Raw genomic sequence first — 27,880 nt, forward strand, 5'->3', positions numbered from 1 at the left:
GGCACCGAGGTCGCAGAAGAAAGAGGAGGTGCTGAGGATGAAGAAGGAGGAGGAGGAGGTGGTGGTGGAGGCGGAGGGGGTGGGGGAGCTGTAGTTGGCGCTGGCGTCGTGTGCGTGACGGCAGAAGGGGACGCCCCAGCCGATCCCTCTCTCTTGCTGGATTTCTTGCTTGTGGATTTCTTCCCTCCAGAAGTCTGACCACGTGGATCTTCTCCAGAGATCTCCGAATACAAATGGTAGTCGTCCCCTTGCTTTCCAGTCCCTGTTCTCTTCTCCGGCAGACTCTTTCCTCCCACGCTTTTCGTTGGAGTGCCGCTTCTCTTTCTGGGACTTTCGGACCTCGTCCTGGAGTCAGAAACCGACTTTTTTCCAACATCCACGTGACACCTCTCCGCTCGAGGCACGAGGTTATGGAAGAGGAACTGGACAGGCTGACCTGCGAGCCATCGTCCGCCTCGCGCCTGGCGACAGAAAACACGAGGAGCTGTCATCGCTGTGAACGGTGGCCTCTGTGACGACAGCCTGCCGGTGCAGGCGCGCGCCGCTGATGGTCTTGTGGTCCGGCAAGCGAGACTCAACGCACGGGAATGCGTCGTCGTGGTGGTGCTCTTCCATGCATTGATGACCTTCACCTTCGGAGCTGCACGTGAGTGAATAGGACCATCAGAAAAGCAAGAGTTTCAGGACAAAGCTGGCACAAAAGATTTCTCAAGGAAAAGAAGAGCAATCATAACAAATTTCAGAAATATTTCTAAACATAGAATACAACGGTTTTAATTTGCGACTGTAAAATCTCAACTTATCTAACCCAGCTACCTTCAGCTAATTCCTATATACATAGTAAAGGCTCTTTTTTCAAAGAACACATTTCCAAATGAAGGTACCAATTATCCATGTAATTAGTATCCAAAATTTGAAACCAAAAGAGTAAACGCAGATGTTTCACAGATGTTAATATTTTAAAATAGAGTAGTAGAAAAATAGAACCAGAATTCACTAATGTTTACAAAATCACCACATGGTGAAGAATCTTCGACAAAATATTTATCACTTTATGCATAATGAAAGGAGGTTAGAAAATATGCATTTTTTCAAAAACACATTAGACAACAGATATTGAGAAACACCACAGCATGTCATTATAGGGGAAGAGATCTTGCGAGAGCCAGACGAGCGCTAAAAGATTCATGTAGCCATAAAAAAAACAGCAGAGAGACCGTCGCCGACGTACCTGAGTGATGACAGATTGTCAGAGTCACGGAGGGCGGAGTCCGAAGAAGCACAAGAAGGGCGCTTGGAATGGTGGCTCTCATCTTCGCTGGACACCGCGTAACCACCCTTACAGTCCTGGTCAGACTGACCATCGTGTTCCGAGATCCCGGACTCGTCCGAACTATAGTCCTCCACTGGGGTAGAGGGTCGCTCTTGCTGATCCTCCTTGACGGGTGGCAAGGTGATCTTGGAGCACTTCATAAACTCTCGGCCTCGTTTAGACGTTCGCCGGCCCAGGGAGGAGTACGAGGTCTGGATCTCGTCGTAATGGAGGGGCATTTTGATGGTCCGCTTGTCTGGTTGTCCTCCGCAGTGGCAGGTATAGATGGAAGGGGGGCAGCTGTACATGTTTGTGCGCGAGCTTCCGTACATGGACACGGACTCGAACTCTTCGTCATCTTCCTCGCGGATGTCTCCTAGGGACGGGTCACGTGAGTTCTGACGCAAGCTGTTGTGTCGGCGAAGTGCATCTATGGTAGATGTGTGGTGGACGTATCTGTTATTAAGTAAAGAAATATTGTTTCTTAACACTAAACACTGTTGTTGTTTTTTTAAATAACCAAAGGCAATGTTCATTATGGTTGAACTGTTGAAATAAAAATGTACCCGATGAATGTAATTAAATTAGGAGAACTTTTCCTAAATTCTTCCATATTCTTTTCAACGACAAAATACTATGAGTGAATGCTCATATACATGTATCTATGTCACAATATCTTCAAACAGTTGCTGTTTATGGCAAGGACAACTTTGAATATACTTCCAGTTTGTTCACTGAGAGTTTGTGACAGAAATAGTTCTGAGAAGAAGCAACCAGTCTATCTACTCTTATTTTATACACCAGATACAAAGATGTCAACTGCAAGGTTTTCTATTAGAATCTGCATGAGAAATGGAATGTATGTATGCATGCCAGGATGGATTCATTCTTGCATGCACGTACCTACGATAATGCCTGTACGTACGAATGTCTTTGTTCATATACATATATATGTGTGTGTGTGTGTGTGTGAGAAGGAGTGTTTTCAAGATTTTGGTTTGGCAGTCATGAAGATTTAATGTAAAAAAAAAAACAACCCAAGATTACAATTAACGACAACTGCTTTCCCTAACCACTGTACAGTGGCTGGAAAACGTTTAGCTGGCCGTCCACAAATCTTCATCCTGGACAAAGAAAGAACTGCGATCATTTTGCAGCTGTAAAATCATTCATTATTTCAGGTTGCACCCGGTGACTTTCAGGGGATTTGTGTGTTGAGGGAGGAGGAGATGGGGAGAAGTCACACCGTTTTAGCCAGCAACGCCATCGCTCAACGCGCACCAGCGATTTCTCTAACGAGGAGACTGGAGCAAAAGTGATGTGCAGTGGGCGTCAGGGTGACCCGGCCCTTTGCACAGGCGTGCCGAATGCGCGGCGAATGCCATTAGGAGACGAGGGTCGACGCGTGTCCTGGAGGGCTCGACTTGGCACATACATGCAAGCAACATCTCTACACATACTTCAGACCCTCGCTCTTTCTTTCTTGTCCACATTTTTTTAGGCCTTTTCCGCTCAGATTAGAATCTTGTTTTTGTGTTTAATCTTGGAAGCAGGTTTTGTCAAAGATGTATACGCGAACAAAGTACAGACTATATATTATGCATTTTGAACATGTCTTTTGAGTGACGCTTCGTTTCTTGTGTGGTTATCCTTCAGTTCTATTTTTTTATTATCGTTTAGTCTTGTCTTCCTGTCCTTCCTCCCTTTGTGCAGTCCTAAGTCATGTAGACTGCTTCTTGGGTGGACGTTTCCCCCTTTCGTAAAGAACAACAACAACAACAACAACAACAACAACAACAACAACAACAACATCATCATCAAGCGCTTAAGGGTTAAACTTAAAGGGTTCCTACTCTTCTGACTGTCTTGAAAAAAAAAAACAGAGGGTTGAAGTCGACAGCTGTGATTGTCTACACCTCGCATTTCTTCGACGTGGCTTTACTGTGTATGCTTCTTGCTCTTCTCAAACATGGCTTTAATACTTCTGCCTCTCTTATTTCTTAAAAGTGACTTCACTGTCTATTTCCTGCTCTTGCACTGCTCTATATCTACTTGCCTACTTCTCAAACGTGGCAGTCCTATATATACGTGCACAAGAGTTGTACTTTGTCGTCTGCACACAGGACCGTCACATTCTGAGCCAGCTGTGGCCACCGGCCTCTTGCGCTAACAAGGAAAGCAAATATTTCACTTGGTCTCCTGTCCTGATTACTGTCCCTGTCTGAGCAAGCATCTGCTGTAAGCTTGTGCCTACGTGGCTGCGTCTATGAGTCTTTAGCTTGCTTCTTCCCAAGACCGAATTCTCGTATACTGCGACGGTTAAACGACAATCGAGACACGCATCGAACGGAGGATAGCATGTTCGAAGACAGTCTGCAGAATTGGATGATAACTTTTACAAAAGAAAGGACGAACAGAGAAGCTTTTAGGTTTAAACAACTCCCTCAAATCACGTTTTCTAGCTGCATATTATTATTGTTTGCTTATGGAGTTAGTGATATGACTGCACAGCTCCACCATATTTGTATATATGGTTGGGCTTGTGAGAAAAAGAAAAATTTCTGTCTTTGACTTCCTCGGATAATAAAGTTTTATTTTATTTTATTTCACTACAAGCAGTCATATACAGTCATATAATAATATTATACTATAACAACCATTTTTGTGCACATTTAACACAACAGCTTACCTGTCTAGTCCATCGCCTAAAAGGTCGTCCTCGTCGAAGTCTAGCTTTCCCAATCGTCCGAGCTGGTCCATGCGTCCTAAAGGCAGCGCTATTGGACCAGGACCTAAAACAGAAAGAAGAAGACAGTGAGATAGTATACAGACAAGCAGACAGTATACAGGTGTGATAAACACAAGACAGCGATACGTTTAATGTACTTGCAAAGAACGTACACGATAATTTGACCGATGTTTGACCTGTAATGTACAAATAAACCAGTAAGGATAGTCATGAGTCTGTAAAAGATAAGCCGGTCAAGGACTATCCCTTCCTGTAAAGTATAATGACAAGTGCAGACCTAAGCTTGTAGCAGACTGCTGTTATTGGTAAAGTCCAACACTAGTGCAACATTTTTTCTCTATGATGGGGTGAAGTTTATCTTAAAATAATAATTCCCAAAACATGAGTACATAATTATGCTTTATTTTTTGAGATATGAGACTTCAAACATCGACATTTTCACCTGCCACTAGGAAAGCAGAAGAAAATTACTCTCCTACTCTGGTGAGTTCCGGTGCGCGCCAGTGGTATTTATAACAGTGAGTGTGGCTCAGTTCAGCAAATCTGTTTATTTCTTCGAGTTAAATGAAGAAACATCGTTCTGGTTGTCGTGTTCAACAAGCGATTTTTTGCCCAGATAATGACACGGCTGATTTGGAATACAGCCCTACCGATTTAAACTTTATTTAGAAGCTCCTACTGAAATTAAAACATAAAAAAGGTCCGAACCGAATTCACTCGACAGATTGCAAATAAATTTGATGGGCAACAACCACGGTCATTGTAGTCTATCTTGTATTATTGATTCTCTGTTATTAAGTTGGCGCATTTGATTCAATATTTCTATATTATTATTAATAAAATATAAACACATATAAACCTCGTTTTGGCCTTTAACACCGCAAGTGCCAAGGGAGGTAAGTAAAAGTTCACGTAAGAAGACGCCCATTAATTAGTACTTTACTTATTTTCATCATTTCATTATAAATTAGCGGGTTTTTTTCTATTTTTTCATCTCCTTCATCACACTATTGATCCTACTTCTTAATTTTTGTTTTTCTTCTCCTGCATCTTTATTTGTTCGCGAATATCTTCATTCAAACAGACCTTCGGTCTCCCAGATGCGGACTCGTGAGTCTGATTTCTGTTGTCGTTTTCTCAAACAAACAGCAAGCCTGCAACGCTAAACAACGGCAGGACTCAGAATGAGAGGCATCCTTCGTTGGTATAAAGCACAGCATGCCTCCAGGAAGAAGACGAAAACAAAGAATTCCTTGGCAGTTGCGGAACGTGACTTCTGCTACACGAGCTAGATTAAGACAGATAAAATATTGACGATTTGCGGATAGCAGCAGTTTGAGGAAGACGCTCTTGAAGATTTGAGGATAACAGCGGCTTAAGGTGGAAACTGGTGATTGCTGAGGTGGAGAAACTTCGGCATTTTTGCGTGGCATTTTTAGCGAGTTCGAAAATTGCAGGTGCAGATTGACATATTCCACTACCTGCTCAATGTAAGGTAAAGGGAAAGAGAAGTGTGAACAGAACGAAGGCTATGTACTTTCATGTAGTATGGCAGACGACACTTTTGTTTCAAACTAGAGGTTGTTGAAAGATAGTTCACGAGTACTTTCAGGGCTTAGCCTTAAATCAGAAATCGTCAGACCTGTTTACAAAAGCTGTGTTTTCTTATCTAGAACCAATGCAGTCAGCAGTTTGATCATGGGGAAAAGTTATTCTTAGTATTAATCATGATGAAGGTAATCGTTCACTTTTAAATGAGAAGATACACACATTGATTCAAGCACACATCGACTCACACAAAAAGAAAGAAAGAAAGAGGGAATTGATGAATGAATGAAAGAAAGAAAGCAAAAAGCACTAATAAAATCTGATCATGTTGTAAATGCGGCTGAAGCACCCATAGAAACTAGGATTATTTGCACCAGAGCTGAGAATTACTTAGTTCAGCTGCTTATTTTTATTGCCCACAACATTAACCTTCAGTCCTGTTTTGACAAAACATCTTCCAAGAACTTTCTATTGCGCAGTTTGCGAGTGTCTGATGTCATTGAAAATCTCACTGGCAAAGCAAGCGCCGATCAGTGCCAAGGTGAATACCAGCTGGAGCCAAGCTTTCACACAGTAGGCTTCTAGAAGTACCACGGTGTGGATTGAAATCTCCTCCCAACCTAACCCTCCCGATCTCCTCCTTTTGGGTGTAACCAGGGCGTGGCCTAGAGGCGTGAGAAGTGGGATAGACTGTCTGGCGTGCATGCACGCAGACAGACAGAGAGAGAAAGAAAGAGTAAGAGAGACACAGAGACACACAGGTGCATACATTGTCACGCGACACCTTAGTGTGGTGACTAAACATAAAGAAGACATATTTTTAAAGGATCATGATTAATTGAACATTTGAAATAATTTTAACAAGCAGTCTTAGTATTTATTTTTGTTTTGTTTTCGTTATCAACCAACTTTATTAATAATGAGGGAATGAGAGATGCTCTCTCTTAGTTTTTGAACTGGAATCTTATTTTTTTTGTAAATGTGTGTGTGTGTGGAGGTGTTAGGTCACATGGTTGTTGGATGTAATTTCTTGTTACTGTCGTGCTTTGCTTCAGGGCTTGAGAGAAGTGCTTAACTTACATTCATATGGGGTTCACAGGGAAGTGTGCGCATACTGTGTTGTATGGCTTTTATTTGACTGTACCTTGTGTGTTTGTGGTGGTATTTTTCCTATGATGTTAAATATTGTATATTTATTTGTATCTGTTTGGTGTATTTATGTATTATGAAATAAAATCATCCAAAAAAGAAAAACAATGAGAGATAATTGTACGATAACAGCTTTTCACAAACACGCACATATGTAAGTGTCCATATCTCTATATTCCCACAAAGTGTAACTTGAAGTCAAAGACAGTAAAGTCAGGCCCTATCATTCATAAGAAAGGAGTTAAAAATGGTCATCCTTCATAATGGCGAGAATTGTCTGGCAAGCACTACATATAAGTCTAAACAAAAGCAGCGGTTTGCTGCAGGAACTCACGATTTCTCTGTGCGTATAGGTGACCGTTATTAAGGGGTCCGTTCCAACCGTCTATCGGCACCATGCCTCCACCAGGGGAAGACGATCGTAGTAAGATGAACTCTCCTCGGAATATGCCCCTCCCTGACGGTCGCGGTGGGCCTCTTGACGCCAAAGACTGATGCCAGCTGGGCCAGGTTGTGGGCCCGCTTGTCTGTGCTCCATTGTCTGGGTCGCCGTGTGCAGACTCCTGTTGTCCCATTCCCTTGCGACAGCGCTGAAATAAGAAAGATTTTTACCATAAGAAATGATTGACAGTAAATGAATTCATTTTGTTAGCGTTAGCAAAGAATTCAGAAAAATAGGATGAGGAAAGATGAACCTCTGTGACCAAAGTCCACATGAAAGATGGTAATTAGCCTCTGACACAAGACCATTCACGTGTTCTGTGAATACCAAAAGTCTTTCATCTATAAAAAATAATCTCCACTATTTTCACGAATCTCGAAGCGAGAATACAGTTTGTCCAAGCAATGATTAATCCTCGCAAGAAAATCACCTTCTGTTAGAAAGGAAGGAAAACCCATTAACGATCTTTGCGATTACAGGGAAAGGACTGTTCCTTCAAGGATCTTGAATTTTAGTTGGAAGGAACTCATCCATAAACGATCTTCACAGCCAATAGAGGAGCTCAAATAAAGTTGACTGCCAAGGTGAATCTCTCTGGTGTTCAGGTGTCGGGAATTTTTTTTCCTTGAGAACGAAAGCCAAGAAATGCAGCATATGATCTTCACAGGAGTTTGTCAAGAAGACTGGCAGCCAAGGAACACATCAGAGGTTAGAAGATTATAATCCCAAAATTATTCAGACAAGACAAGGTCAATAAAAGAAAACCCTTAACACCTAAAAACCAGAATCTTGAGTTCTTTCTGTTCGTTACAGGCGAACACGTGACCTTCGGAGTCAGGTGCCTTGAGGTACTAACATAAACTGTTGATAATAAAAGATAAGACAGTATGACCTCACAGTTTGTAGAATAATACAAATTTAATATGTCAGTTTATTTAACCTGATTTACCTGTCCCTCCCTATTTGGTTAATCTTCTTGAAATTTTATTAGCGATGCAAGTATCTCAGGAAATATCATACCTTAAAAAAAATTGCTGCTTCCGCTTCGACTTAGCTGCAACACTTATCTCCTTTTGGAACTGGGTAAAAATTCATAGTTCATCGTCAATTTGAAAGGTATCAAAGGCAAGTGAGTGTTTCCATTATTCCCAGAATCACAACTCCACGCTGAGTGATAACCTGACAATCCTTTCCAGAAGCTTGAGATTAAGACTGACGAAAGAATGTTTCCTTTGCTTCAGTGAAAACAAGAAATGACAGCCAAGTCACATTTATAATATTATGTGGTGGATTTTTTTCTCTCTTATTTCTTTAGAATGTGAGTTTTCCAGTCATATTCTTATCACAGGAGATGAGGTCAAACGATTTTTGGCAGCATTGATTCAATCCATGCACCTTTAAAAACACCTTTTCGATGAGGAGCACAATTTGATGTTATTTTTAAACCATGAGGCGTTGAAATTATTAGAAGAACTTCGCACCACAGACCACCTCGAGCGTATAACAAACAGAAGTGTTCCCCTCCTTCTAAGCCATGCACACTGTTTTGGGAGCTACATCCACCGCAAGAACGTCAGACTGCTAACACCTACTCCACGCCCGATGGCCATGGTGTGGGCCAGTGGAGGCCAAATGAACGAAATTCTCAGACGCCTGACGAGGAGGCAGTCTGCAATGTGGTCGGCCGGCACAGAGCGCACGCAACAGACACTACACCTCCCCACTTCCAACTACTGTTCAGGCTCCACACCCTCTTTCCCTCCTCCCCTCTGCAGCTAGAACAGTTTAGGAGGTGGGTGGGTGGGTGAAGCAGCTTCTCTCGCCCTCCTCCCAGCGTGAAGATGTAGGAGAGAGGAGAGCAAACAGCGGGCAGGCGAAATGGGGCATCCCCTGCCCATCGAGGGTAAAGGAACTGGACCCACAGCCCAATTAATACGGGTGGTAACCAACCGAGGACGCTAATCTAGTCGACTTGTAGTCAGGCGGCCATCTTGGCCGAGCGTTCCCTCGAGAGAGGCAGAAGAGGCTTGTTTGCCATCCTCTTTTTGAACCGACTTGAGCCTCGCGCCTTGGGTCGTCTCGCCAGGTAATGTTTGACATGGCGTACTAGTTGGTGGGACCGCCTAACACTCTTGGAAGCACGCCGCTCTGGTGGACCAAGCAACAGGGAGTGTTCTAAGTGCATCGGTGACAAACAAGTCTTTGCCCCAAATCGCAATTATTCGGTATTGATTAGAATATACTTTAGAAAACGCATTAATCTTCCTATAGTTGACTTTTCTTTTTCTCGCTTCTTTGCTTGCCTGTTTCATATAACGACCTTTCTGGTAATTTTCAAGTGCTGAAAATATACTTAGAATAAATCAATGATGGATCTTTATGCAATATAAATTATTTAAGCAACTGTAACTGCCAACCTCGACGATTCCATTTACCTTTGTTCATTACGGGGTTCAGTCTTCTGTCTTATTACAATCACATGATGAAGCGAAATTTTAGTACACAAACATATCAGCGAACAACATCACATTGATTACATTTTTAAAGTGTTTTAGTAATTGTTTTTGCTTTTGTTTTTGCTTCGTCATCTTCATCAAGTAATACTGAATTTTTTTTTAAACATAAAATAAAAGAGGTTTCGATATTAAGATGAAACCGTTGAGTTTGGTTTAATATTGTTTTGTTTAGGATTTCTCCAACATTTAGATTTACGACAATGTAATTTACTGCTATGATCACTTGTCTAGGTAATCTTCTCACAAAACCACATACCTAATTATTTATTACAGGAGAGATAAAGAAGTTTAGCAAATACTTGAAGCCAATCCCGCCACAAATAGACCTTCCTAATCAAGGATTTGTCATGTTATCCCTGTATCACTCTGATATCTCCAAACACACACATACATACGGATGTTTGTTTCCCAGTCAATCTAAAATGTACCTGTTTTGTTTACATTTATTCTAAATGCTTATTTTTTGGTAATGGAGTAAACACTATCAGTGAAGCAAGCTATTCCTAGCCTGCAGCCACTCAATTCAAGGCCTGATGACTAACAGCACGGAGGGAAAACCATGAAAGTAGCAGCAGCCTTGGCTGGGTCTCCGTTTGATGAGAGATTTAGTGAAGATTTCCGGCAAGTTTTCGCCCTGGGAGTCATCGAAGTATAGCCACGGGCAAACAGCGCCTCCCAGCGGTCAGCCCGCCGTGTCATCGCTTCCGCACGTTCAGTGGTCTCCGCCAACAGTCACGTGACCGCCGTCATGCTAGCGGCCACACCCCGGCCTGGAAACGTGCTCTTTTTCTTTCACTCTGTCTTCCTCCTTCCATCCTCCAAGCATGCGTAGGCGTGTGTTTGTTTTTCTTCCCTTTTTTTGTGTCTATTTTCGGTCTCTGTAGCCCATTTCTCTCCGTCGCCATCCTTCATATTTTTTCGTCATCTCTGTTTCGTTTCATATCTTTATCTCTCTGTTTCATTCTTTCTATCCGTTTGTGTGCCTATGTGGATGGAGTTTGTTTTAAGAAAAGTCCCCTTAATGTCGCCCACAGTGTGTTGATACTGGTGAAATAATAAAAATTACTTCTTTAAAACTCAACAGATTTATCAGGTAAACAATTATTTGTTAATCGCATTATTTTTACCTGACTTAAAATCAATAGTTCTGAATGTTCAGTATACATGCATAACCATTCTCTAGGTGTGAGTACAGAGTTCAGATTTTTTTTTAAAGCTTAATGGTCTAAGAGTGCAAATGTTTTTCAACTGCCTGAGAAATATTTCTGGGTGGATACCTCGAGATATATGCCTACAAACAACTACTCTTACAGGAAAAAAAACCCAAACAAAATTGTCACGTGATATGTGTACCAAATTACACCTCATTAACATAGGGTCCCATCTATTTTGAGTGGTTGTAGTTTACACAGCGAACGTCCATAGACAGCGCTGTCTTTGGTGGCGCTGGTCACGTTTTGCGTGATGAGATATTTCTAGGCTTGTTTCTCAAGAAGCTTTACTTAGTCGTTAGAAAAAAAAACTTTGCAGCCCGAGAGACCTTTCAAATGAATTCATCCTTCCTCTTGAAGCATCCTGCTGGGACATCTGTCGTGACCGAAGTGAAGCACACCGCCAAACACAGGCTGTTTGAACGTGTCAGCTAAGAGAGTCTTTGTATATGAGCAGGACTACTCTTCAGGCCTCATTAAGAAAACTGTTGACTGGGAAACAAGAATTACTGGAATAAATCGTGAGCTAAAGACACTTCTGCTACATGGAAACATCGCGTAATAAAGGAAATGAGAGACAACATTTTTCTCTTATTGTTTATTAGGTTTTATTGATGTTGCTCCTCTTAAATTTCACACACACGCATACGCAAACTCATACACAAATATCTTCACTAACAAGGGTTTAGAAAATGAGGATAATATAGTGTTAATGCCGAAGGCAAAGTACGATAAGATTGTTTTTGTAGGTCTCTGATTCTGGGAACTTCTTGTTTATGAAGACTAATAAGGCTCAATATTGGAAACTATTTAGACTTATGGAGGACGCACCGTTATACTTACACATCTGATGGGACGGGTGGAGCTAGTAGAATTCTGAAGGGATTCTATTTTTTACCACGAGACTTATGGCATTATTGCTTTGGCTATCGGGTATCTACTTCTGACCTCTTAAGCTTAGTGTGATTTGTAAAGGTCATATGCATTTTTGGAGCACGTTCGATCCTCTACAGCATTTGCTTTGCCACCCTGAAGACTAGCAAAGTCCCCGCTTTCTCTGTTTATCTTGCATTGTCATGCAAATGAAAGAAAATACAATTAAAGTGTCTGGCAATGTGGTAGATTTTTTGACACTCTTTTCTTGCCTTACGTCAGCTTTGTACTGAAAACACCCCTAGGGTGGCTCAGTGAACACCGCTTGGAAAATTGTTCAGGAAAAAAAATCGTTCATACTCTGCTCTCTACTCAGATATGAACAATACAATCAAAGGTCTAATGACATGTAGATTTTGGAACGATTGGATACAGCTCAGTGACATACACCATTGCCTCTAATTCGAGTGAATAGCTACCTCTCATACTGGAGATACACGCCTACAAACACCAGGCTCCACAGGAATAGGTCACAATGGTGACGTAATGTTTGCGCATAGATAGGCCTAATTAACATACAATCTTAGAGTTCTCATTGGCTAAGACCTTTTCAACGTAAATATATTCATTTATAACCCTGACGGTTGTATTGTTTTTCTGTTCAATGTGATGTTTGTAGGAGTGTTTCTCGAGAATGGAATGAAGTTTTACCATATTTGGTAAACTGAAAAAATATACAAAATAGCAGCTGATGGTCACATAATCTTGTAATATAGCGCATTTTTTCCCATCAAAAATATTTTTCTCACAAAAACTTTCTAACATCCATGACAAAATTGACTAAGCATCGTGGGATTTAAAGATAAACGTTCTTCTTAAATGTACCATGTAAAGTTTCGTTTAAACTCTGGTCTTTCTTCGGATACACTGACCCTGAAATACAAGAGGAAGCTCACCACACTGGCTGTGAGAAAAAAGAAAACTTAGGCAAGTAGCTTGCCCTTGACACTAGCCTGCGGAGTGTCAGTTTGATTATTAACACGAGGGCGCTAATCTCCTTTAAGAGAGCGTGCTAAGTCAGAGAGCGGGGAATGGTAGGAATGTAATTGCAGGCGGGGAAAGCGACCTTTAATTGAGCGACAGAGACCAGCATGTGTGACAGAAAACCATGTGCTCCTCAAACTTAGGCGTTCGCTTGGAATAGGATTGTGCCCCGTGACGTGCGAAATTTATCCATTTATCCATGCAACTAACAGCTGTTATCTATCCAAAAAATATCCATTTTTTCTCCATCCATCACCTGAAATTTATTATTTCTTAGCCATTCGTTCTCTCACTTTTCCTACAAACTCTCATTTTCTTCGTTGTCTGTATTTTTCTGCATTAAGACATATTAAGTCCTGTCCAACTGACCAAAGTGACGTCACACCGTCTGGAAGCCTGTACTTTATCAGAAGTCCTGGTCATCATAAACTCGCAGCCCGCAGTGGGAGTCACATGAAGCAGAAATAAGCGAGCGAGAGCAAAGAAAACTACACAGCCTACCTTTGACGCTCTGCCATTTTGAACTAATCTCTTCCTTTGACCTCGTCTACTGTGGATTCCCAACTTCCGCCTCCTAACGTCAGGGAGGTTGCCTTTTGGATTAGGCCTTACCTCCCCTCTCCTTTCATACCCCTACCTGGTAATAGGGAGAGACATTCTTCTCCACCTCCTCCACCCTTGTCCTTTTTTCATGTCAACACAAAAAATAATCATTGCCCTAGCAAATTGAACGTAATGGAAGTTTGTCGACCATTCCCTCTTCGAAGTCACGAGCAGCAAAGTAATCAGTAGTCGTAGGGCGTTTAGTCAGGTTTATAACTAAAACACACACACACACGGAACGTCTTACACGTCATCCCCAGATGGTTGACGGAACTGAACTGTTCAGTTTACTCAAGCACACCCGAGGTAGATCACGGGCCTACTGGTGCAATGAGAGCAGCCATTACTGCCTCCTCCTTATTTCATCTCCTGTTCATCCTGTTCATTCAGACTGCAGTAACCAAGGGTATTTTTGTATCACTGTATCAGCTCATACATTTCGAAACTAAGAAAAAGTAGTTATAGATAAAAACGCCAGTCCTTCGGCAGCCGATTGGGCTGGCATGGGCAGACAACTTCCTGTATTCAGATGCCTTAACGACGCGTGCCTTTGAGATTATCCGCCCTCCCAATATAGCTCTCAAAAACTTAACCTAACTCCCAACATCGTTCTCAAGGCGGTGTATTCTTTCTGGTTGTGTCTTTCATCTGCCTCTATGTGTCTTTCATATCTGTTGTTGATATGATTTAGCGTGCGTCTGTTTGTAGTCCACGTTTTGATGTATCATGCATGTTTATGCACGTACACCGTGTACATGTTGTATTGGTACTTCTAACTGTAAAGAGCTATGAGATTTTAGGATAGAGCGCTGTATTTATTTGTGACAGGTAAGGACATCAAAATACGTTTGGTTTTGAGAATCAGAATAAAACAATAATTATATCCTACTCAAGAACTGTGAATGTCGAAGCTAAGTGCATCGCGAACGAAACCGAATTTTTTCGATCAGATTTTGAGAAGTGTCTTGTAATGAATGAAACTGGCTCATTATAAAACAAATTTGCAGTCGTGTAAACATTTAACAGAGTCAAGGCTCAGTATACCATCAGAAGAATTTATTGCAAAATACTTATTACCTACAAGAAAAGATATAAGCTGCTAAATACCTATGATATATATATATATCTTTTCTTGTAAATGTGTGTGTGTTGGAGAGTTTAAAGAAAAGGGGTAGGTAAGGGAATTTCCACTTAAAAGAGAAAAAGTGTTGTAGGAATTTTGTTGACTGACTGCTACATCATGCTAAACCGTCACTCCCTGAAAGGCAATTTGTGGGCGCTTGTTAGGACTCCAAAATGAACAAGGCAAAATCGGGCGATGTTAACTTGGATGACAAACTTCTGCTGTCACGAGGACGACACCTCAGCCTTTGTGTTGCTAACGCCAACAGAAGACTTTGGGAGAGAGGGTGGGGGAGGAATAATGGGATGAGCAACTGTGTTAGCACACACACTATGACCAAAAAAAAAAAAAAATCAGATTTAGGAAACAACAGCTTGTCTGGAGAGATGTGCGGAAGAAATTTTAAACTATGGCGAAAACAGCCTTCTAGTTATACGGAAAGAAATTACAGACATAAAAACTGTGATTCTGTTTCTCTTGAAGATTTGTTTAAGACACAATAATAAAGTATATTTATATAGCGCCTTTTCAGAGCACCAGCCGAGTTCAAGATTCTTTTACATCCACACAAACAGGCACACGAGCTCACACCTTTTTTAAGAATGCATCAAATTCACCTTTATGCACGAACACGTTCTCGTTCATTACACGAACTTACGTGTGTGTGTGAGAGAGAGAGAGAAAAAAAAGAGAGTGGTGTGTGTTCAAGTACGCGTAAATGTATGATGACTGAAAAATCAGCAAGTGTGATTTCAAAGATATGTCAAATAAATCAACCAATTTCATCAATCTCAACATGAAAAAAAAATGAAATTAAAAAGAAAGAAAGGAAGACACACGAGGAAAAAATAAAGAATAAAACTGCAGTAGCCCTGAAAACAAGTTCAAGTATGAAGAAAGTGGGTAAAATGGGAGACAACTAAAGCACGTGTTCTTTCCCACAAATTGCAGACAGAAGATAAAAACAGACTTACCTTGCTGCGAAAAGGAAATTTTGAACAGTCGAAGACCCCACGGCCCTTGGAGGCTTTAGCCTGGTCACGGCCCATTGCCCTTACTGTCATGATGCTACTGATGTGGTGAAGCCTGGAACCCAGTTTCTCTGTCACACAAACACACAAAGATATCGTGCAACAGCAGCAACAACAGGAGCTATCACAACATTTTTAAATATGTTCGCAGGCAACAGTGCGGATAAAGACAAGAAGGGTGTAAAGGAGGGACAACACTGGTGAGGCATCGCAGGAACAAAAAGAAGTTGTTGACTTTGATTGCCATCAGCAACAAAGGCGTTCCACAGCAAACACCTTGAGGACAGAAAGTCAGTGCAAATTGACTTCTGCTTTTGCCAGGAAGACGACAAGACGAAGAAAACAGAGGGAGAGTACGAAGAAGAGAAAAATAAACTGAAAATATCATTCCAGAAGAACTGAATATTTAAAAAAAAAAAAAAACTCTGTACAACACGGAACGGAGTGTACATCCTAAGCAAGACATCAAAAGCACGTTGCTTCATCTAGCTGATATAACAAAAGACCATAACATTCACTGACTTTTGAAGGACTTGGTGCTGCATTTCTCCAGTGCCGTTTCCGCTACAGCACGTGCAAACAAAACACACTTGGTGTTACTGCTCCTCATGGCCAGGGACATTGCTGTCTCACCATCCTGGAGAAGAACAGAACATGTATACGACCCTGTTATTACGGTTGACAATTGAAATGATATGACCCTGTTATGAGAAGTCATCAGTCAAGACAATTGAAACAAATAGCCGTTCAAAAAACCTAAAAATTGTTGACATAGATATAACTAAATCTAGTACACCAGCTCAGTCATTTCTCAGTCAGGTACTGAGGAATGCGAGAGCGCGCCCCTACACACACGCACGCGCGCTAAAGTATGTATTTAAGATGTACATCCGGTATAGAACTGACTAGTGTCATATGTTGGAAAATGAGCTTGTCGGGTATGCTAGAGGTACACATGGTTAATATTTTTGGTTTATGACATATGTTATGTCTTTCAGTGTTTTGTCCAGACTGCTGCAAGATCTTGACAAGTATACTTTTAGTTGTAAAGGTGCATTGCTGACTAATACTGTCTGCTGCAGGAGGACCTTGTCAGGTATACTAATGGTGCTAAAGGTGCATTGCTGACTAATACTGTCTGCTGAGGAGGACCTTGTCAGGGAGGTAGAGGCTGACTCCGGTCTCCACCAACAGTTGGAGGCACTCCACGTGACCATTTTCCGCGGCGTCATGCGCAGGTGTACGGTCGTACAGGTCCGCGACGCCAAGTAGTTCTCGTCTTTCCTGTGTCTCCAGGAGGTATTTCAGGACGCCAGCTCTTCCGTTACCTAAAGCACGATACACAGCGGCAGACTGAGACTATCAGACTCTTCTCTTTTCTCTCATTCTCTGTCCATCACCAAATATATATGTTTCTTGCTTGCAATTCGCACGCAAATATTCACGTATACGCATACACGTGCAAACAGGCGCAAACAGACCCCACGCACGTACACACATATACAAACAAGTATATCTATATGCACAGACAATCATGCAATCCAAAGAAACAGCAGTTGATTGAACCAAAGTCTGGTCAAGGTTAAAACAAAACTGCAGACAAACAATTTTACCAAAGTAAGTGGACCCTCTCATATTTGTTTTTTTTTTATTTTATGTTGAGCTGTCCTTTATCAGATAAGTAAGATGTTTAATGTCTCTGTTCATTTCAAATTGGCTCCCGAGTCTTCCGAGTTACTTTAGTTGGTTTGGTATAAGCAGATGTGAAGTGCGACGAGAATTGCATGTGAAGGGAGACAACTAGTAGGCATTTCAGCGTTACTCAGTTCTCTCCCGTTAGTTCTCTCCCGTTAGCTAGTATAACTCGTATACAACAAGATGCCTTTATTATTTTTAATTTCGGAAACAAGGAAAAGAGAAAGGTATTTAGAAGTACATATAAGGGAAAGCTATTTGTTCCTCGTTCCTGTCTTCTAGCCTCTGTTTCTCTTACACGAGTCTGAACCAATAATCTGTAAAATCAATTATATCGTCATAGACAAGTCATCGCTGTCATCTCTGGCGCTTAACTTACAAAGGAACCACACAACAACACATAACATTATATTACATAACACTTACAGCACCGACAACACACGCACATCTCCTATTGCACCACCCGCGGCATAATGAAAGGCTGTTGCCCCGTCTTTGGTGGTGGCAAAGAGCGCCCTATGACCTTGCTTTTTCAGAATGTACTTGATGACATCCAGATGACCTCCCTCCGCAGCAGAAAGCAGAGGGGTCATACCCTCACACGCCACAAGATCGAGCGAACCCTCCACTTCTTCCACCAGGTAGCGGAGAACATCCAAGTGGCCCTCCTGAGCGGCATAGAACACAGGCGTCGCACCTGTGGGCAGCGATGAAAGAGAACTGGCACTCGTTAAATTAGCGCTTGACTTCTAATGGAAATTAATCAAATCCGGATGTAAAGCAACTTCTTTCGCTCGCTGAAGAGGGGAATTGTTAATATGTTCACACACACACACACACATATACATACATACACGCGCTGCCGTGCGTCCAAGAAAAAGAAAGACGATAGCAAAGACAATAAAAATTTCATTATTTTGGTAGGCCCGTGCACATAACTGATACTGGAGGAGAAAGAGACAGAACAGTAGTTAGAAGTGTTCATTGCTTACCAAAGATATCTCGGATATTCACTGACTGTCGACAGACTTGCACGAGGACTTCAGCGCACGGCCTGTTTCCTGCAACAGTCGGTGTTTGTTCCACTATTGTTGTCTAAATCATCCATTACTTAACCAGATAATTATGTGTAATCATTTGTAAATCTAGAGCCACTCTATCTCACATTCTATGTTTAGCTGATTTTTTTTATGAGATAATGAGCAAAAAGAAAAGTGTACAGACAAGCAATTTTTTTTAATATTCTGATTTAAATGGTACCTAGCTTTTATCTATCACTCTAAAGTTTGACACCGGGGCCTGAAACTCGCTGGGTTGTGGTTGTACCGAGCTGGTCTTGCCATTATTTTCAGTCACAAAAAACACAACTGGACAACGAATAAAACACATTATTTTTTGTTCATGTATCAGTGTTCAAAACCCAACAACAAAAATGCACGGTGCGTTTGAAAGTGAAAAATTTTTGACAAACTACTTCTAATGCACATAATAATGTCACGTTGAAACTTATTTACAAGTGAATCGACATCAACTTACTTTCTAAGAGCCTGCATTAACTTATCTAATTAAAACTGTTCATGTGTTAGAATAATACCTGAAGCGGTCGCAAGGTGGATGGCCAGTACTCCGTCAACGGACTTGATCAAGCAAAGGTCACGACCAAAGGTGAGAGCAAGCCACGCCACGGTGTCGTCACGGTTGCCCATTGCCGCGTAATGAAGACACGTCATCCCTGCGTTGTCACGCTCTGAAAAACACAGCAGCTCTATCTATCTATCTATCTATCTATCTGATTTCCGATATATTTTTGAAATGGCTCATTGTCTTTTTTTATTTCTTTTTTATTTCATGCGTTGTCGTTAAATTGTTTACACAACTAACCTGATCTACACTGTGTACTTTTGCCGAGGAGTGTTTGAGGGCAGTGATCATTTGTAGATACACGACAAGTATGTCAACTTTAGTGCTGAACAACTCCTATATTTGTGAGTGTGTTCTTTGGAATTCGTGTTTGCTGAATGGACAAAGGCATATGTCTTGTTGCATTATGGCTTCGTACACCATGTGGCTACTTTTGTACAAACAACAACAATCATAATGACAGGAACTTTATCCTGTAGAAAAAGTGTATAGTGAGATAAGTGTATGAAGTGAGCAGGAAAAAAATCTGTGAACCTGCTACTGCTGCCAGGGTTTTGGCCGGACTCGCCGGCTGTGCCAGAATGGTTTGCAGGCACTTGAGGTTGCCATGCAACGCCGCCAGGTGGGCGCAAGTCTCCCCTCGTGCGTTCTTGGACAAGAGCGGAACGCTGCAGTGCTGGATCAACCACCTGAAAAATATGAACAACACTTTATTTAAAGATTTCTTTCGTATTACTCTGGTCAAAAACACACCACACTTTATGGTGTAAACAGTTTTTTAATTAAATCAATACAGACTAATTACTCATATTTCAAAGTTTTCTGTTTTAAAACTATAAAAATCTATAAATCAGTGCTTCGATGATGGAACAGATCATCTTGCACTAAGACTCAGATGGTAGTCGCATTCCTAATTTAACTTTGCTGTCATTAACTAGGCCACATCTAGTGACAGTTAATTCAGTACAAAATGTTTCTTTCTCAAGCGCAGTCTCGTGAAATGCGTTATAATTTTTTTCTGCTCTTATTTGTCTAATCAACATCTTAATCACCGCTGTCTTCTGTTATTAAATTTACTTTGGTGGAGAAAAACAAATTCAAAAATCTGTAAACAAATGAGAATAAACACAAACTGCCAAAGACGTCGACCAGAGCTTGGTGCGGGAGATATTAACATAGAGGAGAAGGTGTGGAAGCAAAGTATGAAACCAATGCCCTTTCACCTCACAGAAAGGTGAGGATTCGAAGGGTTATTCGGTGCAAGCTCTCTCTCTCTTACACACACAGACACACAACACAGACAAAGAAATGTCCTACATAGGAGAACTCTTCTCCTACCCAGTACACATAAAGAATTTGATCTAGACCTTGGAATGTTGTTGCATTCCAACTTTATTTATTCCTGGCTGTACACGTGAGCCCAGACAAACAGTGACCGTCTCTTGTTCGCTCCCACCAAGAATTCTTTGAAAGTTTTAAACAAGAGGACCAACAGGCAGCGAGTGTTAAAGAATGAAAACAACTTCTAAGTAAACTATGTTCCGATCACGAAACACGAGCCCTTGAACAGCTGTCCCTTTGTTTTTACCTAGAGGCCAAGAATTCGTCTCCGGCTACATCACCAAGCCTGATTGCTGCCATGGCAACGTTTCATTAATTTGTGTTTGACGCTCCTGGGTAAACTGCGGCATGCGATGACTTCAGAAGTAGAAATTTCATTCATTTGCCCCCAAAAAATTAATTTAAAAAAAATGAATCCAGTCTGTGTGAAAAATTAATGACAAAGTTATGCCAGGGTCCAGACAGCCAGCAACTATAAACTGAATTTCAGGTTTGATTCTGACGTGGCTTTAACGTGCCACTACGTTTCTCCTCGAAGACATGGTATCCTCCTGGGAATGTGGGGAAGATATTTGGTTCCCGCGCTTGATCGTGACAGGTGCTAATGAAGACGGACAACTTGTAATATTTTGTTTCTTCCTGCCTTTGCTCGCCGCTGTTTGCAACGTGCTTTCTGTTCAAACGAACAGGTTTGTTTGCGTGGTGGAGGTTTGTTGGGGAAAAAGATCGCGAGGGGAAGTAAATATTAAATGATCTCACATCCCCACATCTCTTCTTTAACCTCAGAAAAACCGCAGAAAAGAAATGTTACATGGGACAAAGAGTGCAATGATTTTTTTTTTCATCATAATCATCGTCGTCTTCGTCAGCAGCCACCTGTGCCAGTCTTTTCTTCCATGCTCATATTTGACTATGAGTAGGTCTAATTAAGAACAGATCCCTTTGTAAAATCGAAGCAGACACGACGAGATACAGGAGGGTCATCTCAAGCAGCAAGGAGACACGGCTCCTGTGAACACGTGATGTTCATACCATACAAAAAAAAAAAAAAAAAATAGAGAGAATCACAGCAAAAGTGATTGGCTGGAAATCCAGACAGATGAAAACCTTTACGTCATAAAGTCTTACGCCCCGCGAGAATTTTAATCCCGTTGGGGTTCAAGGTCGTCCCACCATCTTTGATCGGCCGGTGTTTCAGCGCGGGCTCCATTGATCTGTTGGTTTGCGCCTACCTGGCAGGTACCCAGATTATGTTGTCCCAGTCGACTTTTTGGGGTTCACACTCCTTGTCGCACTAGGTCACCGTGTGTCCAGTTTGTCCTGTCTGTGACGCTGCCTCCTGTTTGCTCGCTGACGTCACATACCCGCCGGCCATGTCTGCTGTTGGCTTAAATGCGACCTTGATGCTTAATCTTTTGTCTTAAATTCTTCATATTGATTGTTGTGGCCTACAGGCGCTCTCAGACAATATTTGCCTAACCAAAAAGTGTCAGACCGATCTAATTATCTTTCTTGGTGTAAAACCTTTCGAGCTGTGGATGTGGAAGTGTGTCGCTCTGTCTCTTTGTCGGTGGGTCCGTGGGCTTATTATTGTTTTTTATTTTTTGTTGGTCTGTCATAGATACAGCTTTAATTTCGTTTTTCAAAAAAAAAACATCTGGGACCCAGGAGTTTTGTTTCCAGTCCACAATAAATTTACACACTTTATCGACTAGTAGCATCTTGAAAATGACTATGCCGCTAAGGTATTAACAAAATTATTAAAATGTGACCACATATCCAACGTTTCCTATACATAATGACATATATAATTAATATAGGTATCAATAAATATATTTATATACGTATGTGCATTTTTTCTATCTGCAAAAGCGCTTTAAGAATTCTGAAAATTCCTTACAATTATTGTTAGCAGGATATATATATATAAACCTTCATAAAATCTTTCTCGTAAGAGATATTTTCAGGGGCAAACATTATCCAGTCTTTTATCGTTCATAAGCTACATCATCAGATTTTTCAATTCTCTATTTCAAAGTTCACGAAAGTTTACTTTATTTGCCAGCACAAGAAAGCTTCTGTGTTTCTGTCTCTTTGCAAATAATGGCCTTGCTGTCAACGTGGCCAAAAAATATAATGAGCAGAGCTCAGTACTCACTGCTTAAAAGCGAGAAATTTGGAAACATTCATATTTTTGACTTTATTTTATTTTATTTTTCCTGGCATTTGTTTATAAGATGAGTGCTATGATGCGAACTATGACATTTGTTTCACTGATACAGGAGATTTCCAGCATCATGTACATAGAGTTACTGCAGGTTATTTTTATATGCATACGAATAATTCTTTATACGGACTAATAATTGATGCAAATATGCAAAAATGGTAGCGGGGAAGAGTCTTCAAACATTTAAGACATTTCTGATGATGAGAAAATTGCTTTTGACAAAGATTTTGAGAATGAAAAGACTTATTTAGAATAGTAAATCCTTGATAGTAAAGATTAACATATTTGAACTAAATCTTGGGTTAGAAAGGATTAAGTATATCACAAACTGCAAATCTTCACAATGTGCTATAGGTTCTTTGTTCTTAAATAAACTTGTTTCAGCTGTATTCCCTCACACTGGAATCTTTATAACAAAGCAACACGTTTTAGTTTACAACAATGGGTCAGGTTTCTGTTTTGGTGTCCTAAGGTCTGTCAGAGTTCTCGAAAGTACATAATGAGACCTCCTGCTTTAAAAAAAAGTATTCGTAGAGCATGTGCCAGATAACAGGAAGTTGATCCTGGCACATGCTTCGTTTGCACCTGGCTGCACCGGGAATTTGCAGAAGCTTCGGCAGGTGCAGAAAGCGCAGGGAATGACAAATCGAATAAAGCTAAAAGAAACATCAAGCGGGTTTCCGGGCCTGCATTTTAACCCTTTCGTCTCCCTCATGTTCCTCATGTTCTCCAAGCAGGAGATCTCTAATAAAAGAAACGTCACATGTAAAATCGAATGCGAGATTTTAGTTCTCAGTGTACAGAAAAAATATGCTGCGAGCTTGACTTGTCCATCTACAGAAACGTAGTAAAGGGATGTAAGGACAAGTGGAACCTCGGTTATCATTACTTAGGTACAAAAATATCTTGAGGTGTATAGTTCAAGACTAGAAAGTTTCGAAGGGAAGAGGTGACCAGATGAGGGGACGAAAAGTACAGAATGAAATACGAAGTTAACTACACTACAGAGATAGATACTTTTTAGACGATTACTGACATTTCATTTAAAGAACCCCTATACCCTTAGCGAGACATATCAACGGTTCATGCATTACAAGGACTAATTTACAGACGGACATCTGCAAAATCACTGCCAACACTCTCAACGACTGCAAGCGACTAAACCTCTGTGTAGGGACTGATCTTTTATATTTGTTGTCTTAGAAAAAAAGCAAAAGTAAAGTAGAACATGAATTATTTAGCCAAACTGAATGTAGGGAGCTAGAATTTATAATAGAAATAATCATAATCATAATAATCATCGCATCCTGACCCAGGGAAGTGGACAGCAGAAAGTATAGGGCAAGAAATGAATTAAAAAACACAAACAAAAACAACTGTTAATGATTAACATATAATACAAGGAGCTCGGGTAAACGTGAAAGAGAGGGTCAAGCAAACAAACAAACAAAAGAAAGAATGAAAGAAAGAAATAAAAATGGACCAAAAGGCATGAATACAAAAAGTCAAAAAAATGAATACAGGGATTCGTGAGGCAGTAACGAGAAAAACAAAATTAAAACAAAAATCTCTTTCCGCAAAGTTCGGCAACTCAGCCCACAAGAGGAGGCAACCCGCACGTTCACGGGGCGTGTCACCAGGGTCATATCAATATGACGGCGAGCTTGGGTCGAGACGAGAGGCGGAGCATAGCGCAGGCATCACAGGTATCTGGCGTCTGCTCTTGTGGATGCTTGGTTGGTTTTTTTTTTCTTTCTTTATATTGAAACAGTCTGACACCACGCACGAACTGACATGATCTGAGTTCATCTTTCGTGTTGTGAAAGTCAAGCTTGATAAGCTTACAAAGGATTGCAGTTCACCAAACACTGCAGAAGCTGATCGCAGACGAAAGTTTCAAATACCTGGGACTGCGGAAGACAGACAGACAGACAGACAGACAGACAGACAGACAGACAGACAGACAGGCAGGCAGGCAGTCAGGCAGACAGACAGACAGACAGACAGACAGACAGACAGACAGACAGACAGACAGACAGACAGACAGACAGACAGACGATCTCACGAAGTGGCATGTGCACAGGGAGATAAAACAGTACCAAACCAAATGCAGTAAAAGAAATAGAAATGAAAGAATATTTTCACAAATGAGAAAGATGTAATAAAATGTATTTTATTTAATGCAGAATAGAGAGATAGAGGAAGAGAGAGAAAGAAGGAAAGGTATAAAAACAAGTCTACAGCAGAATGACAAAGAGATGAAAAAAAGGATAAAACAGAAAGATTGGGTGATTACGTCTGGGTGGTCACCTCTTTTCAATACAACACAATACAATACAATACAACACAATACAATACAATGCAATACAATACAATACTACTGTATTATTTGGATGAATATTGATACCAAAACGTCTCCGTGGATTACCTGACAAACAGGCCTCACTTTATCCATGTTTTCAATTATGTCATTTCTGGTGCTCTGTGCACAAATACCGACTCTCCCCAAGGGACTGTACTTTGTTGCATGTTACGATGTGATGATAAGTATTTAGAGTTGAATGAAAAGAAACGAAAGAAATGACTGTTGATTTTATGAACGATAATATTAATTTTTATGAAATGCTTATTAAAGGAGAAGTAGCAAGAAAAATTAACAACTACAAGTATTTAGCCATAATTATTGGGGGAACAGATAGCCCTGTGGTCTGTCGACTCAGCTGTCGAAATGGGAACTTTACTCATAAAGAGTTGAGAAAGGTAAAACTGGCCCCGAGAAAAGAGAGGTCTCTAACACCTCGTTCCCCAACGACCTGAAAATGTTAGGGGAGGAATTTATCTTTTTATCATTGATAAACTTTGAAAGTTCATGCAGATAACTTCATTAAAATTTTGTATACGAAAACTTAGCAACGACTTGCATTAACTCTAGACTGGAGGTTGACATTAGACACATAGAAATGGTAGGTTCAGAGATTCTCTAACTTGACAAATTATCTGCACTCATTTGTCCCTGCTGGAATCCAGATATATTATCATCTCATGGATAAGACACACACATGAATGCAGATAGATATCCTCACTGCTGGCTCACATTCCGGGGCATTTAGGGTAGACTTTTAATTGATGTCATACCCTTCTCTTTGTTTTCCTGTTCTGAGTGGCAGCATGAATGTGCACAGGTTTTACTACTTATGAGAGAAACAGAGTAAGTGATTATTAACTGCGAACTAGAACTAGATATAAATATTTGACGTTCTTTTCTAGTTTGTGTTGATGATTTGTGTATTCTAATATTACCATCGGCAGACAGAAATTTCATGAAAAGAATTAATGAAGACCTTCTGTAATGTATTCTGTATTTGAAGCAGATTTTGAAGAAGGGAAAGAGAGACAGAAGGAACCTTACAGAGAGAAAGAAACATAGAATTAGTCCATTATGAATCCTTGACCTTATAGACGCGAAAAAAAAATTAGTATTATTTGTTTCCATTGCTGCTTAAGTCAGTATGGGGGTATAAGCAAAAAAAGAGGACTTACTTTAAGGACCTGAGTTGCCCACTCTTGGCCGCCACGTGCAAAGGCGTGTTGCCGAGCTTGTCCACCTGTGGCGCCTTGCCCGTTCTCTGCAAGGCCTTCAGAAGACCCAGCTGACCGGTGGCCACTGCGTTGTAGCAGGCCAGGGTGAGGAAGTCTTTGGACACCTCTTTGCCTACGTTCGACGCCCTCCTCGGCGGGGCTGGAGGTCGGGTGGTCTTCATGGACAGTGAGTGGGTGATGTTCACCTGAGGACGTTTGGCCTGCAGCAATGCCTGGCCTGGAACCTTTTTCTGGCTCCTGCTCTCGGCGAAGAGCCTCTGAGCAGCAGTCTTTGCAATCCGTTTTCTTTCTTCGGGACTGAGCGTTCTGTCGGTCAGCTTCGCCCACTCTTGTCGTCTTGGAATTTCACTTTGTCCTCCTCCGCTTCCATCGCTTGTATCTTCTCCGGTTGGTCTCAGTGCTGTTTTCATTTGTTGACAGTTAGTTGTAGATGTCTGCGGCAGCTCTGGTGGTGGAGAAGCTGGTGGCGGAGGTGCACGTGGTCGTTGCGTGCTTGAATGCTGTTGCTGTTGTTGCTGATGGTGTTGGTGGGGCTGCATGGGAGGACACGGCTCAGGCATTTGTTTTGAAACTGGTTCACAGGGAGAAATCTGCCTCTCGCTTTGTTGTCGCGGGGGCATTATCTGTCTCTTACACCTCACTTATCATTTGAATATTTGTTAAGTGTACAACAACCCTAAACGCATCACGCCTCCTTTCCTGATTTCAAAATGTCAGCAGTATTGTTTCCTCAGAACACCCAAAAGCAGAGTTCAGATTCGAAAGCCACCGACCTCCTTAGAGACAAGAAGTAAGCCATCGTGTTGCTGTCCTTTATGAATTTTTTGAAGATGAAATCAAGATGAGATGAAGCTGAAGACCAAAGTACTTCTAAACTCAGGACGTTAAAGAAGTATTTTCTATCACGCAGTTCTCTGCAGGTTCACCCCATAAGAGTAGTCTTCCTGTGGGGATCAGCTCATCCTCTTGTCCCCTACTCGAACACGTAACTGTTCCACAATGTCCCCCGCAGTTCCTCTCGCGAGAGTTTTAAGCAGCGTGCCCGGATTACACATATCAAGCGGGCTGTTCCGCCATGCTCCCAGGGGTTCTAGAAAGCTGCGATTTTTTTTGGGGGGGAGGGGGAAGGGGCAGGAGAGGATGAAGGAGGGTTGTTTTTTTTTTAAAGGAGACCGTTTACCTCAACGACGGCCCTTTCTCTCAGAGGGGGTAGGAGATGGAACAAATATGATCACGGGTCTGGGGAGGAGGGGATGGCTAAACCAGGGGCCGACGCGTGGAGGAACGGGGAGAGAGAGAGAGGTGGTGGAGGAGAAAAAAAGAGAAGAGAGAGGCGTGGAGAGACAAGGTGAGCGGGTAGGGGGAGGGGAACAGAGAAAGGTCCAGTACGTGATTATAGATCGCGGAGGAAGAATGTCAACAGACTGGCGCCCCCTTTCCTCCTAATCCTCCGCTTGTCAATGTTGCTGCTGGGGCTTCGACTGAGATTGGCTCGCCGCCGGCCGCCAGTGATTCATTGAGATGCGCGCGCACAGACCCTCGGTGCTTGCCATAGTTTGAGCTCGAGCAACGATGATCATCATCATCAATCATCCTCCTCCTCCTCCTCCTCCTCCTCCTCCTCCTCATCATCATCATCATCATCATCTTTTCTTCTGCGTCTCATCTCTTCAAACATTTTATCTACCTCATTTAGATGTGACAACTGTTCCTAGGGCTGAACAAGGTGGTCATGATAGAGCCTCAGCTGCTGACCTGGTGTAGAACACCAACAA

General features: G+C 41.6%; 1 protein-coding gene across 1 annotated transcript; it reads right to left on the reverse strand.

Annotated features, from left to right (window-relative positions):
- LOC112572192 lies at positions 1-27,721 on the reverse strand. Its single transcript, XM_025251799.1, has 12 exons — positions 26,046-27,721; positions 19,472-19,626; positions 18,891-19,043; positions 18,289-18,357; positions 17,760-17,993; positions 16,754-16,929; positions 16,124-16,238; positions 15,545-15,672; positions 7,093-7,348; positions 4,002-4,104; positions 1,232-1,768; positions 1-640 (listed from the first exon to the last, which is right to left on the reverse strand). Exons 1-12 carry the CDS (start codon positions 26,723-26,725, stop codon positions 409-411), a joined length of 2,838 nt encoding a protein of 945 aa, XP_025107584.1. The 5' UTR covers positions 26,726-27,721; the 3' UTR covers positions 1-408.
- Positions 27,722-27,880: the final 159 nt, after the last annotated feature.

Source organism: Pomacea canaliculata, linkage group LG1 (genome assembly GCF_003073045.1).
Source record: "Pomacea canaliculata isolate SZHN2017 linkage group LG1, ASM307304v1, whole genome shotgun sequence".
Lineage (NCBI taxonomy): Eukaryota > Metazoa > Mollusca > Gastropoda > Architaenioglossa > Ampullariidae > Pomacea > Pomacea canaliculata.

What these genes read in the sequence shown, in the direction of transcription:
- LOC112572192 (XM_025251799.1), bottom strand. Translation starts at nt 26,725, where the DNA reads ATGCCCCCGCGACAACAAAGCGAGAGGCAGATTTCTCCCTGTGAACCA. An exon ending in CCACCTTGCGACCGCTTCAG is followed by an intron (nt 18,358 to 18,890) that starts GTATTATTCTAA and finishes CGACTGTTGCAG; the next exon opens with GAAACAGGCCGTGCGCTGAA. An exon ending in GACAATCTGTCATCACTCAG is followed by an intron (nt 641 to 1,231) that starts GTACGTCGGCGA and finishes ACTCACGTGCAG; the next exon opens with CTCCGAAGGTGAAGGTCATC.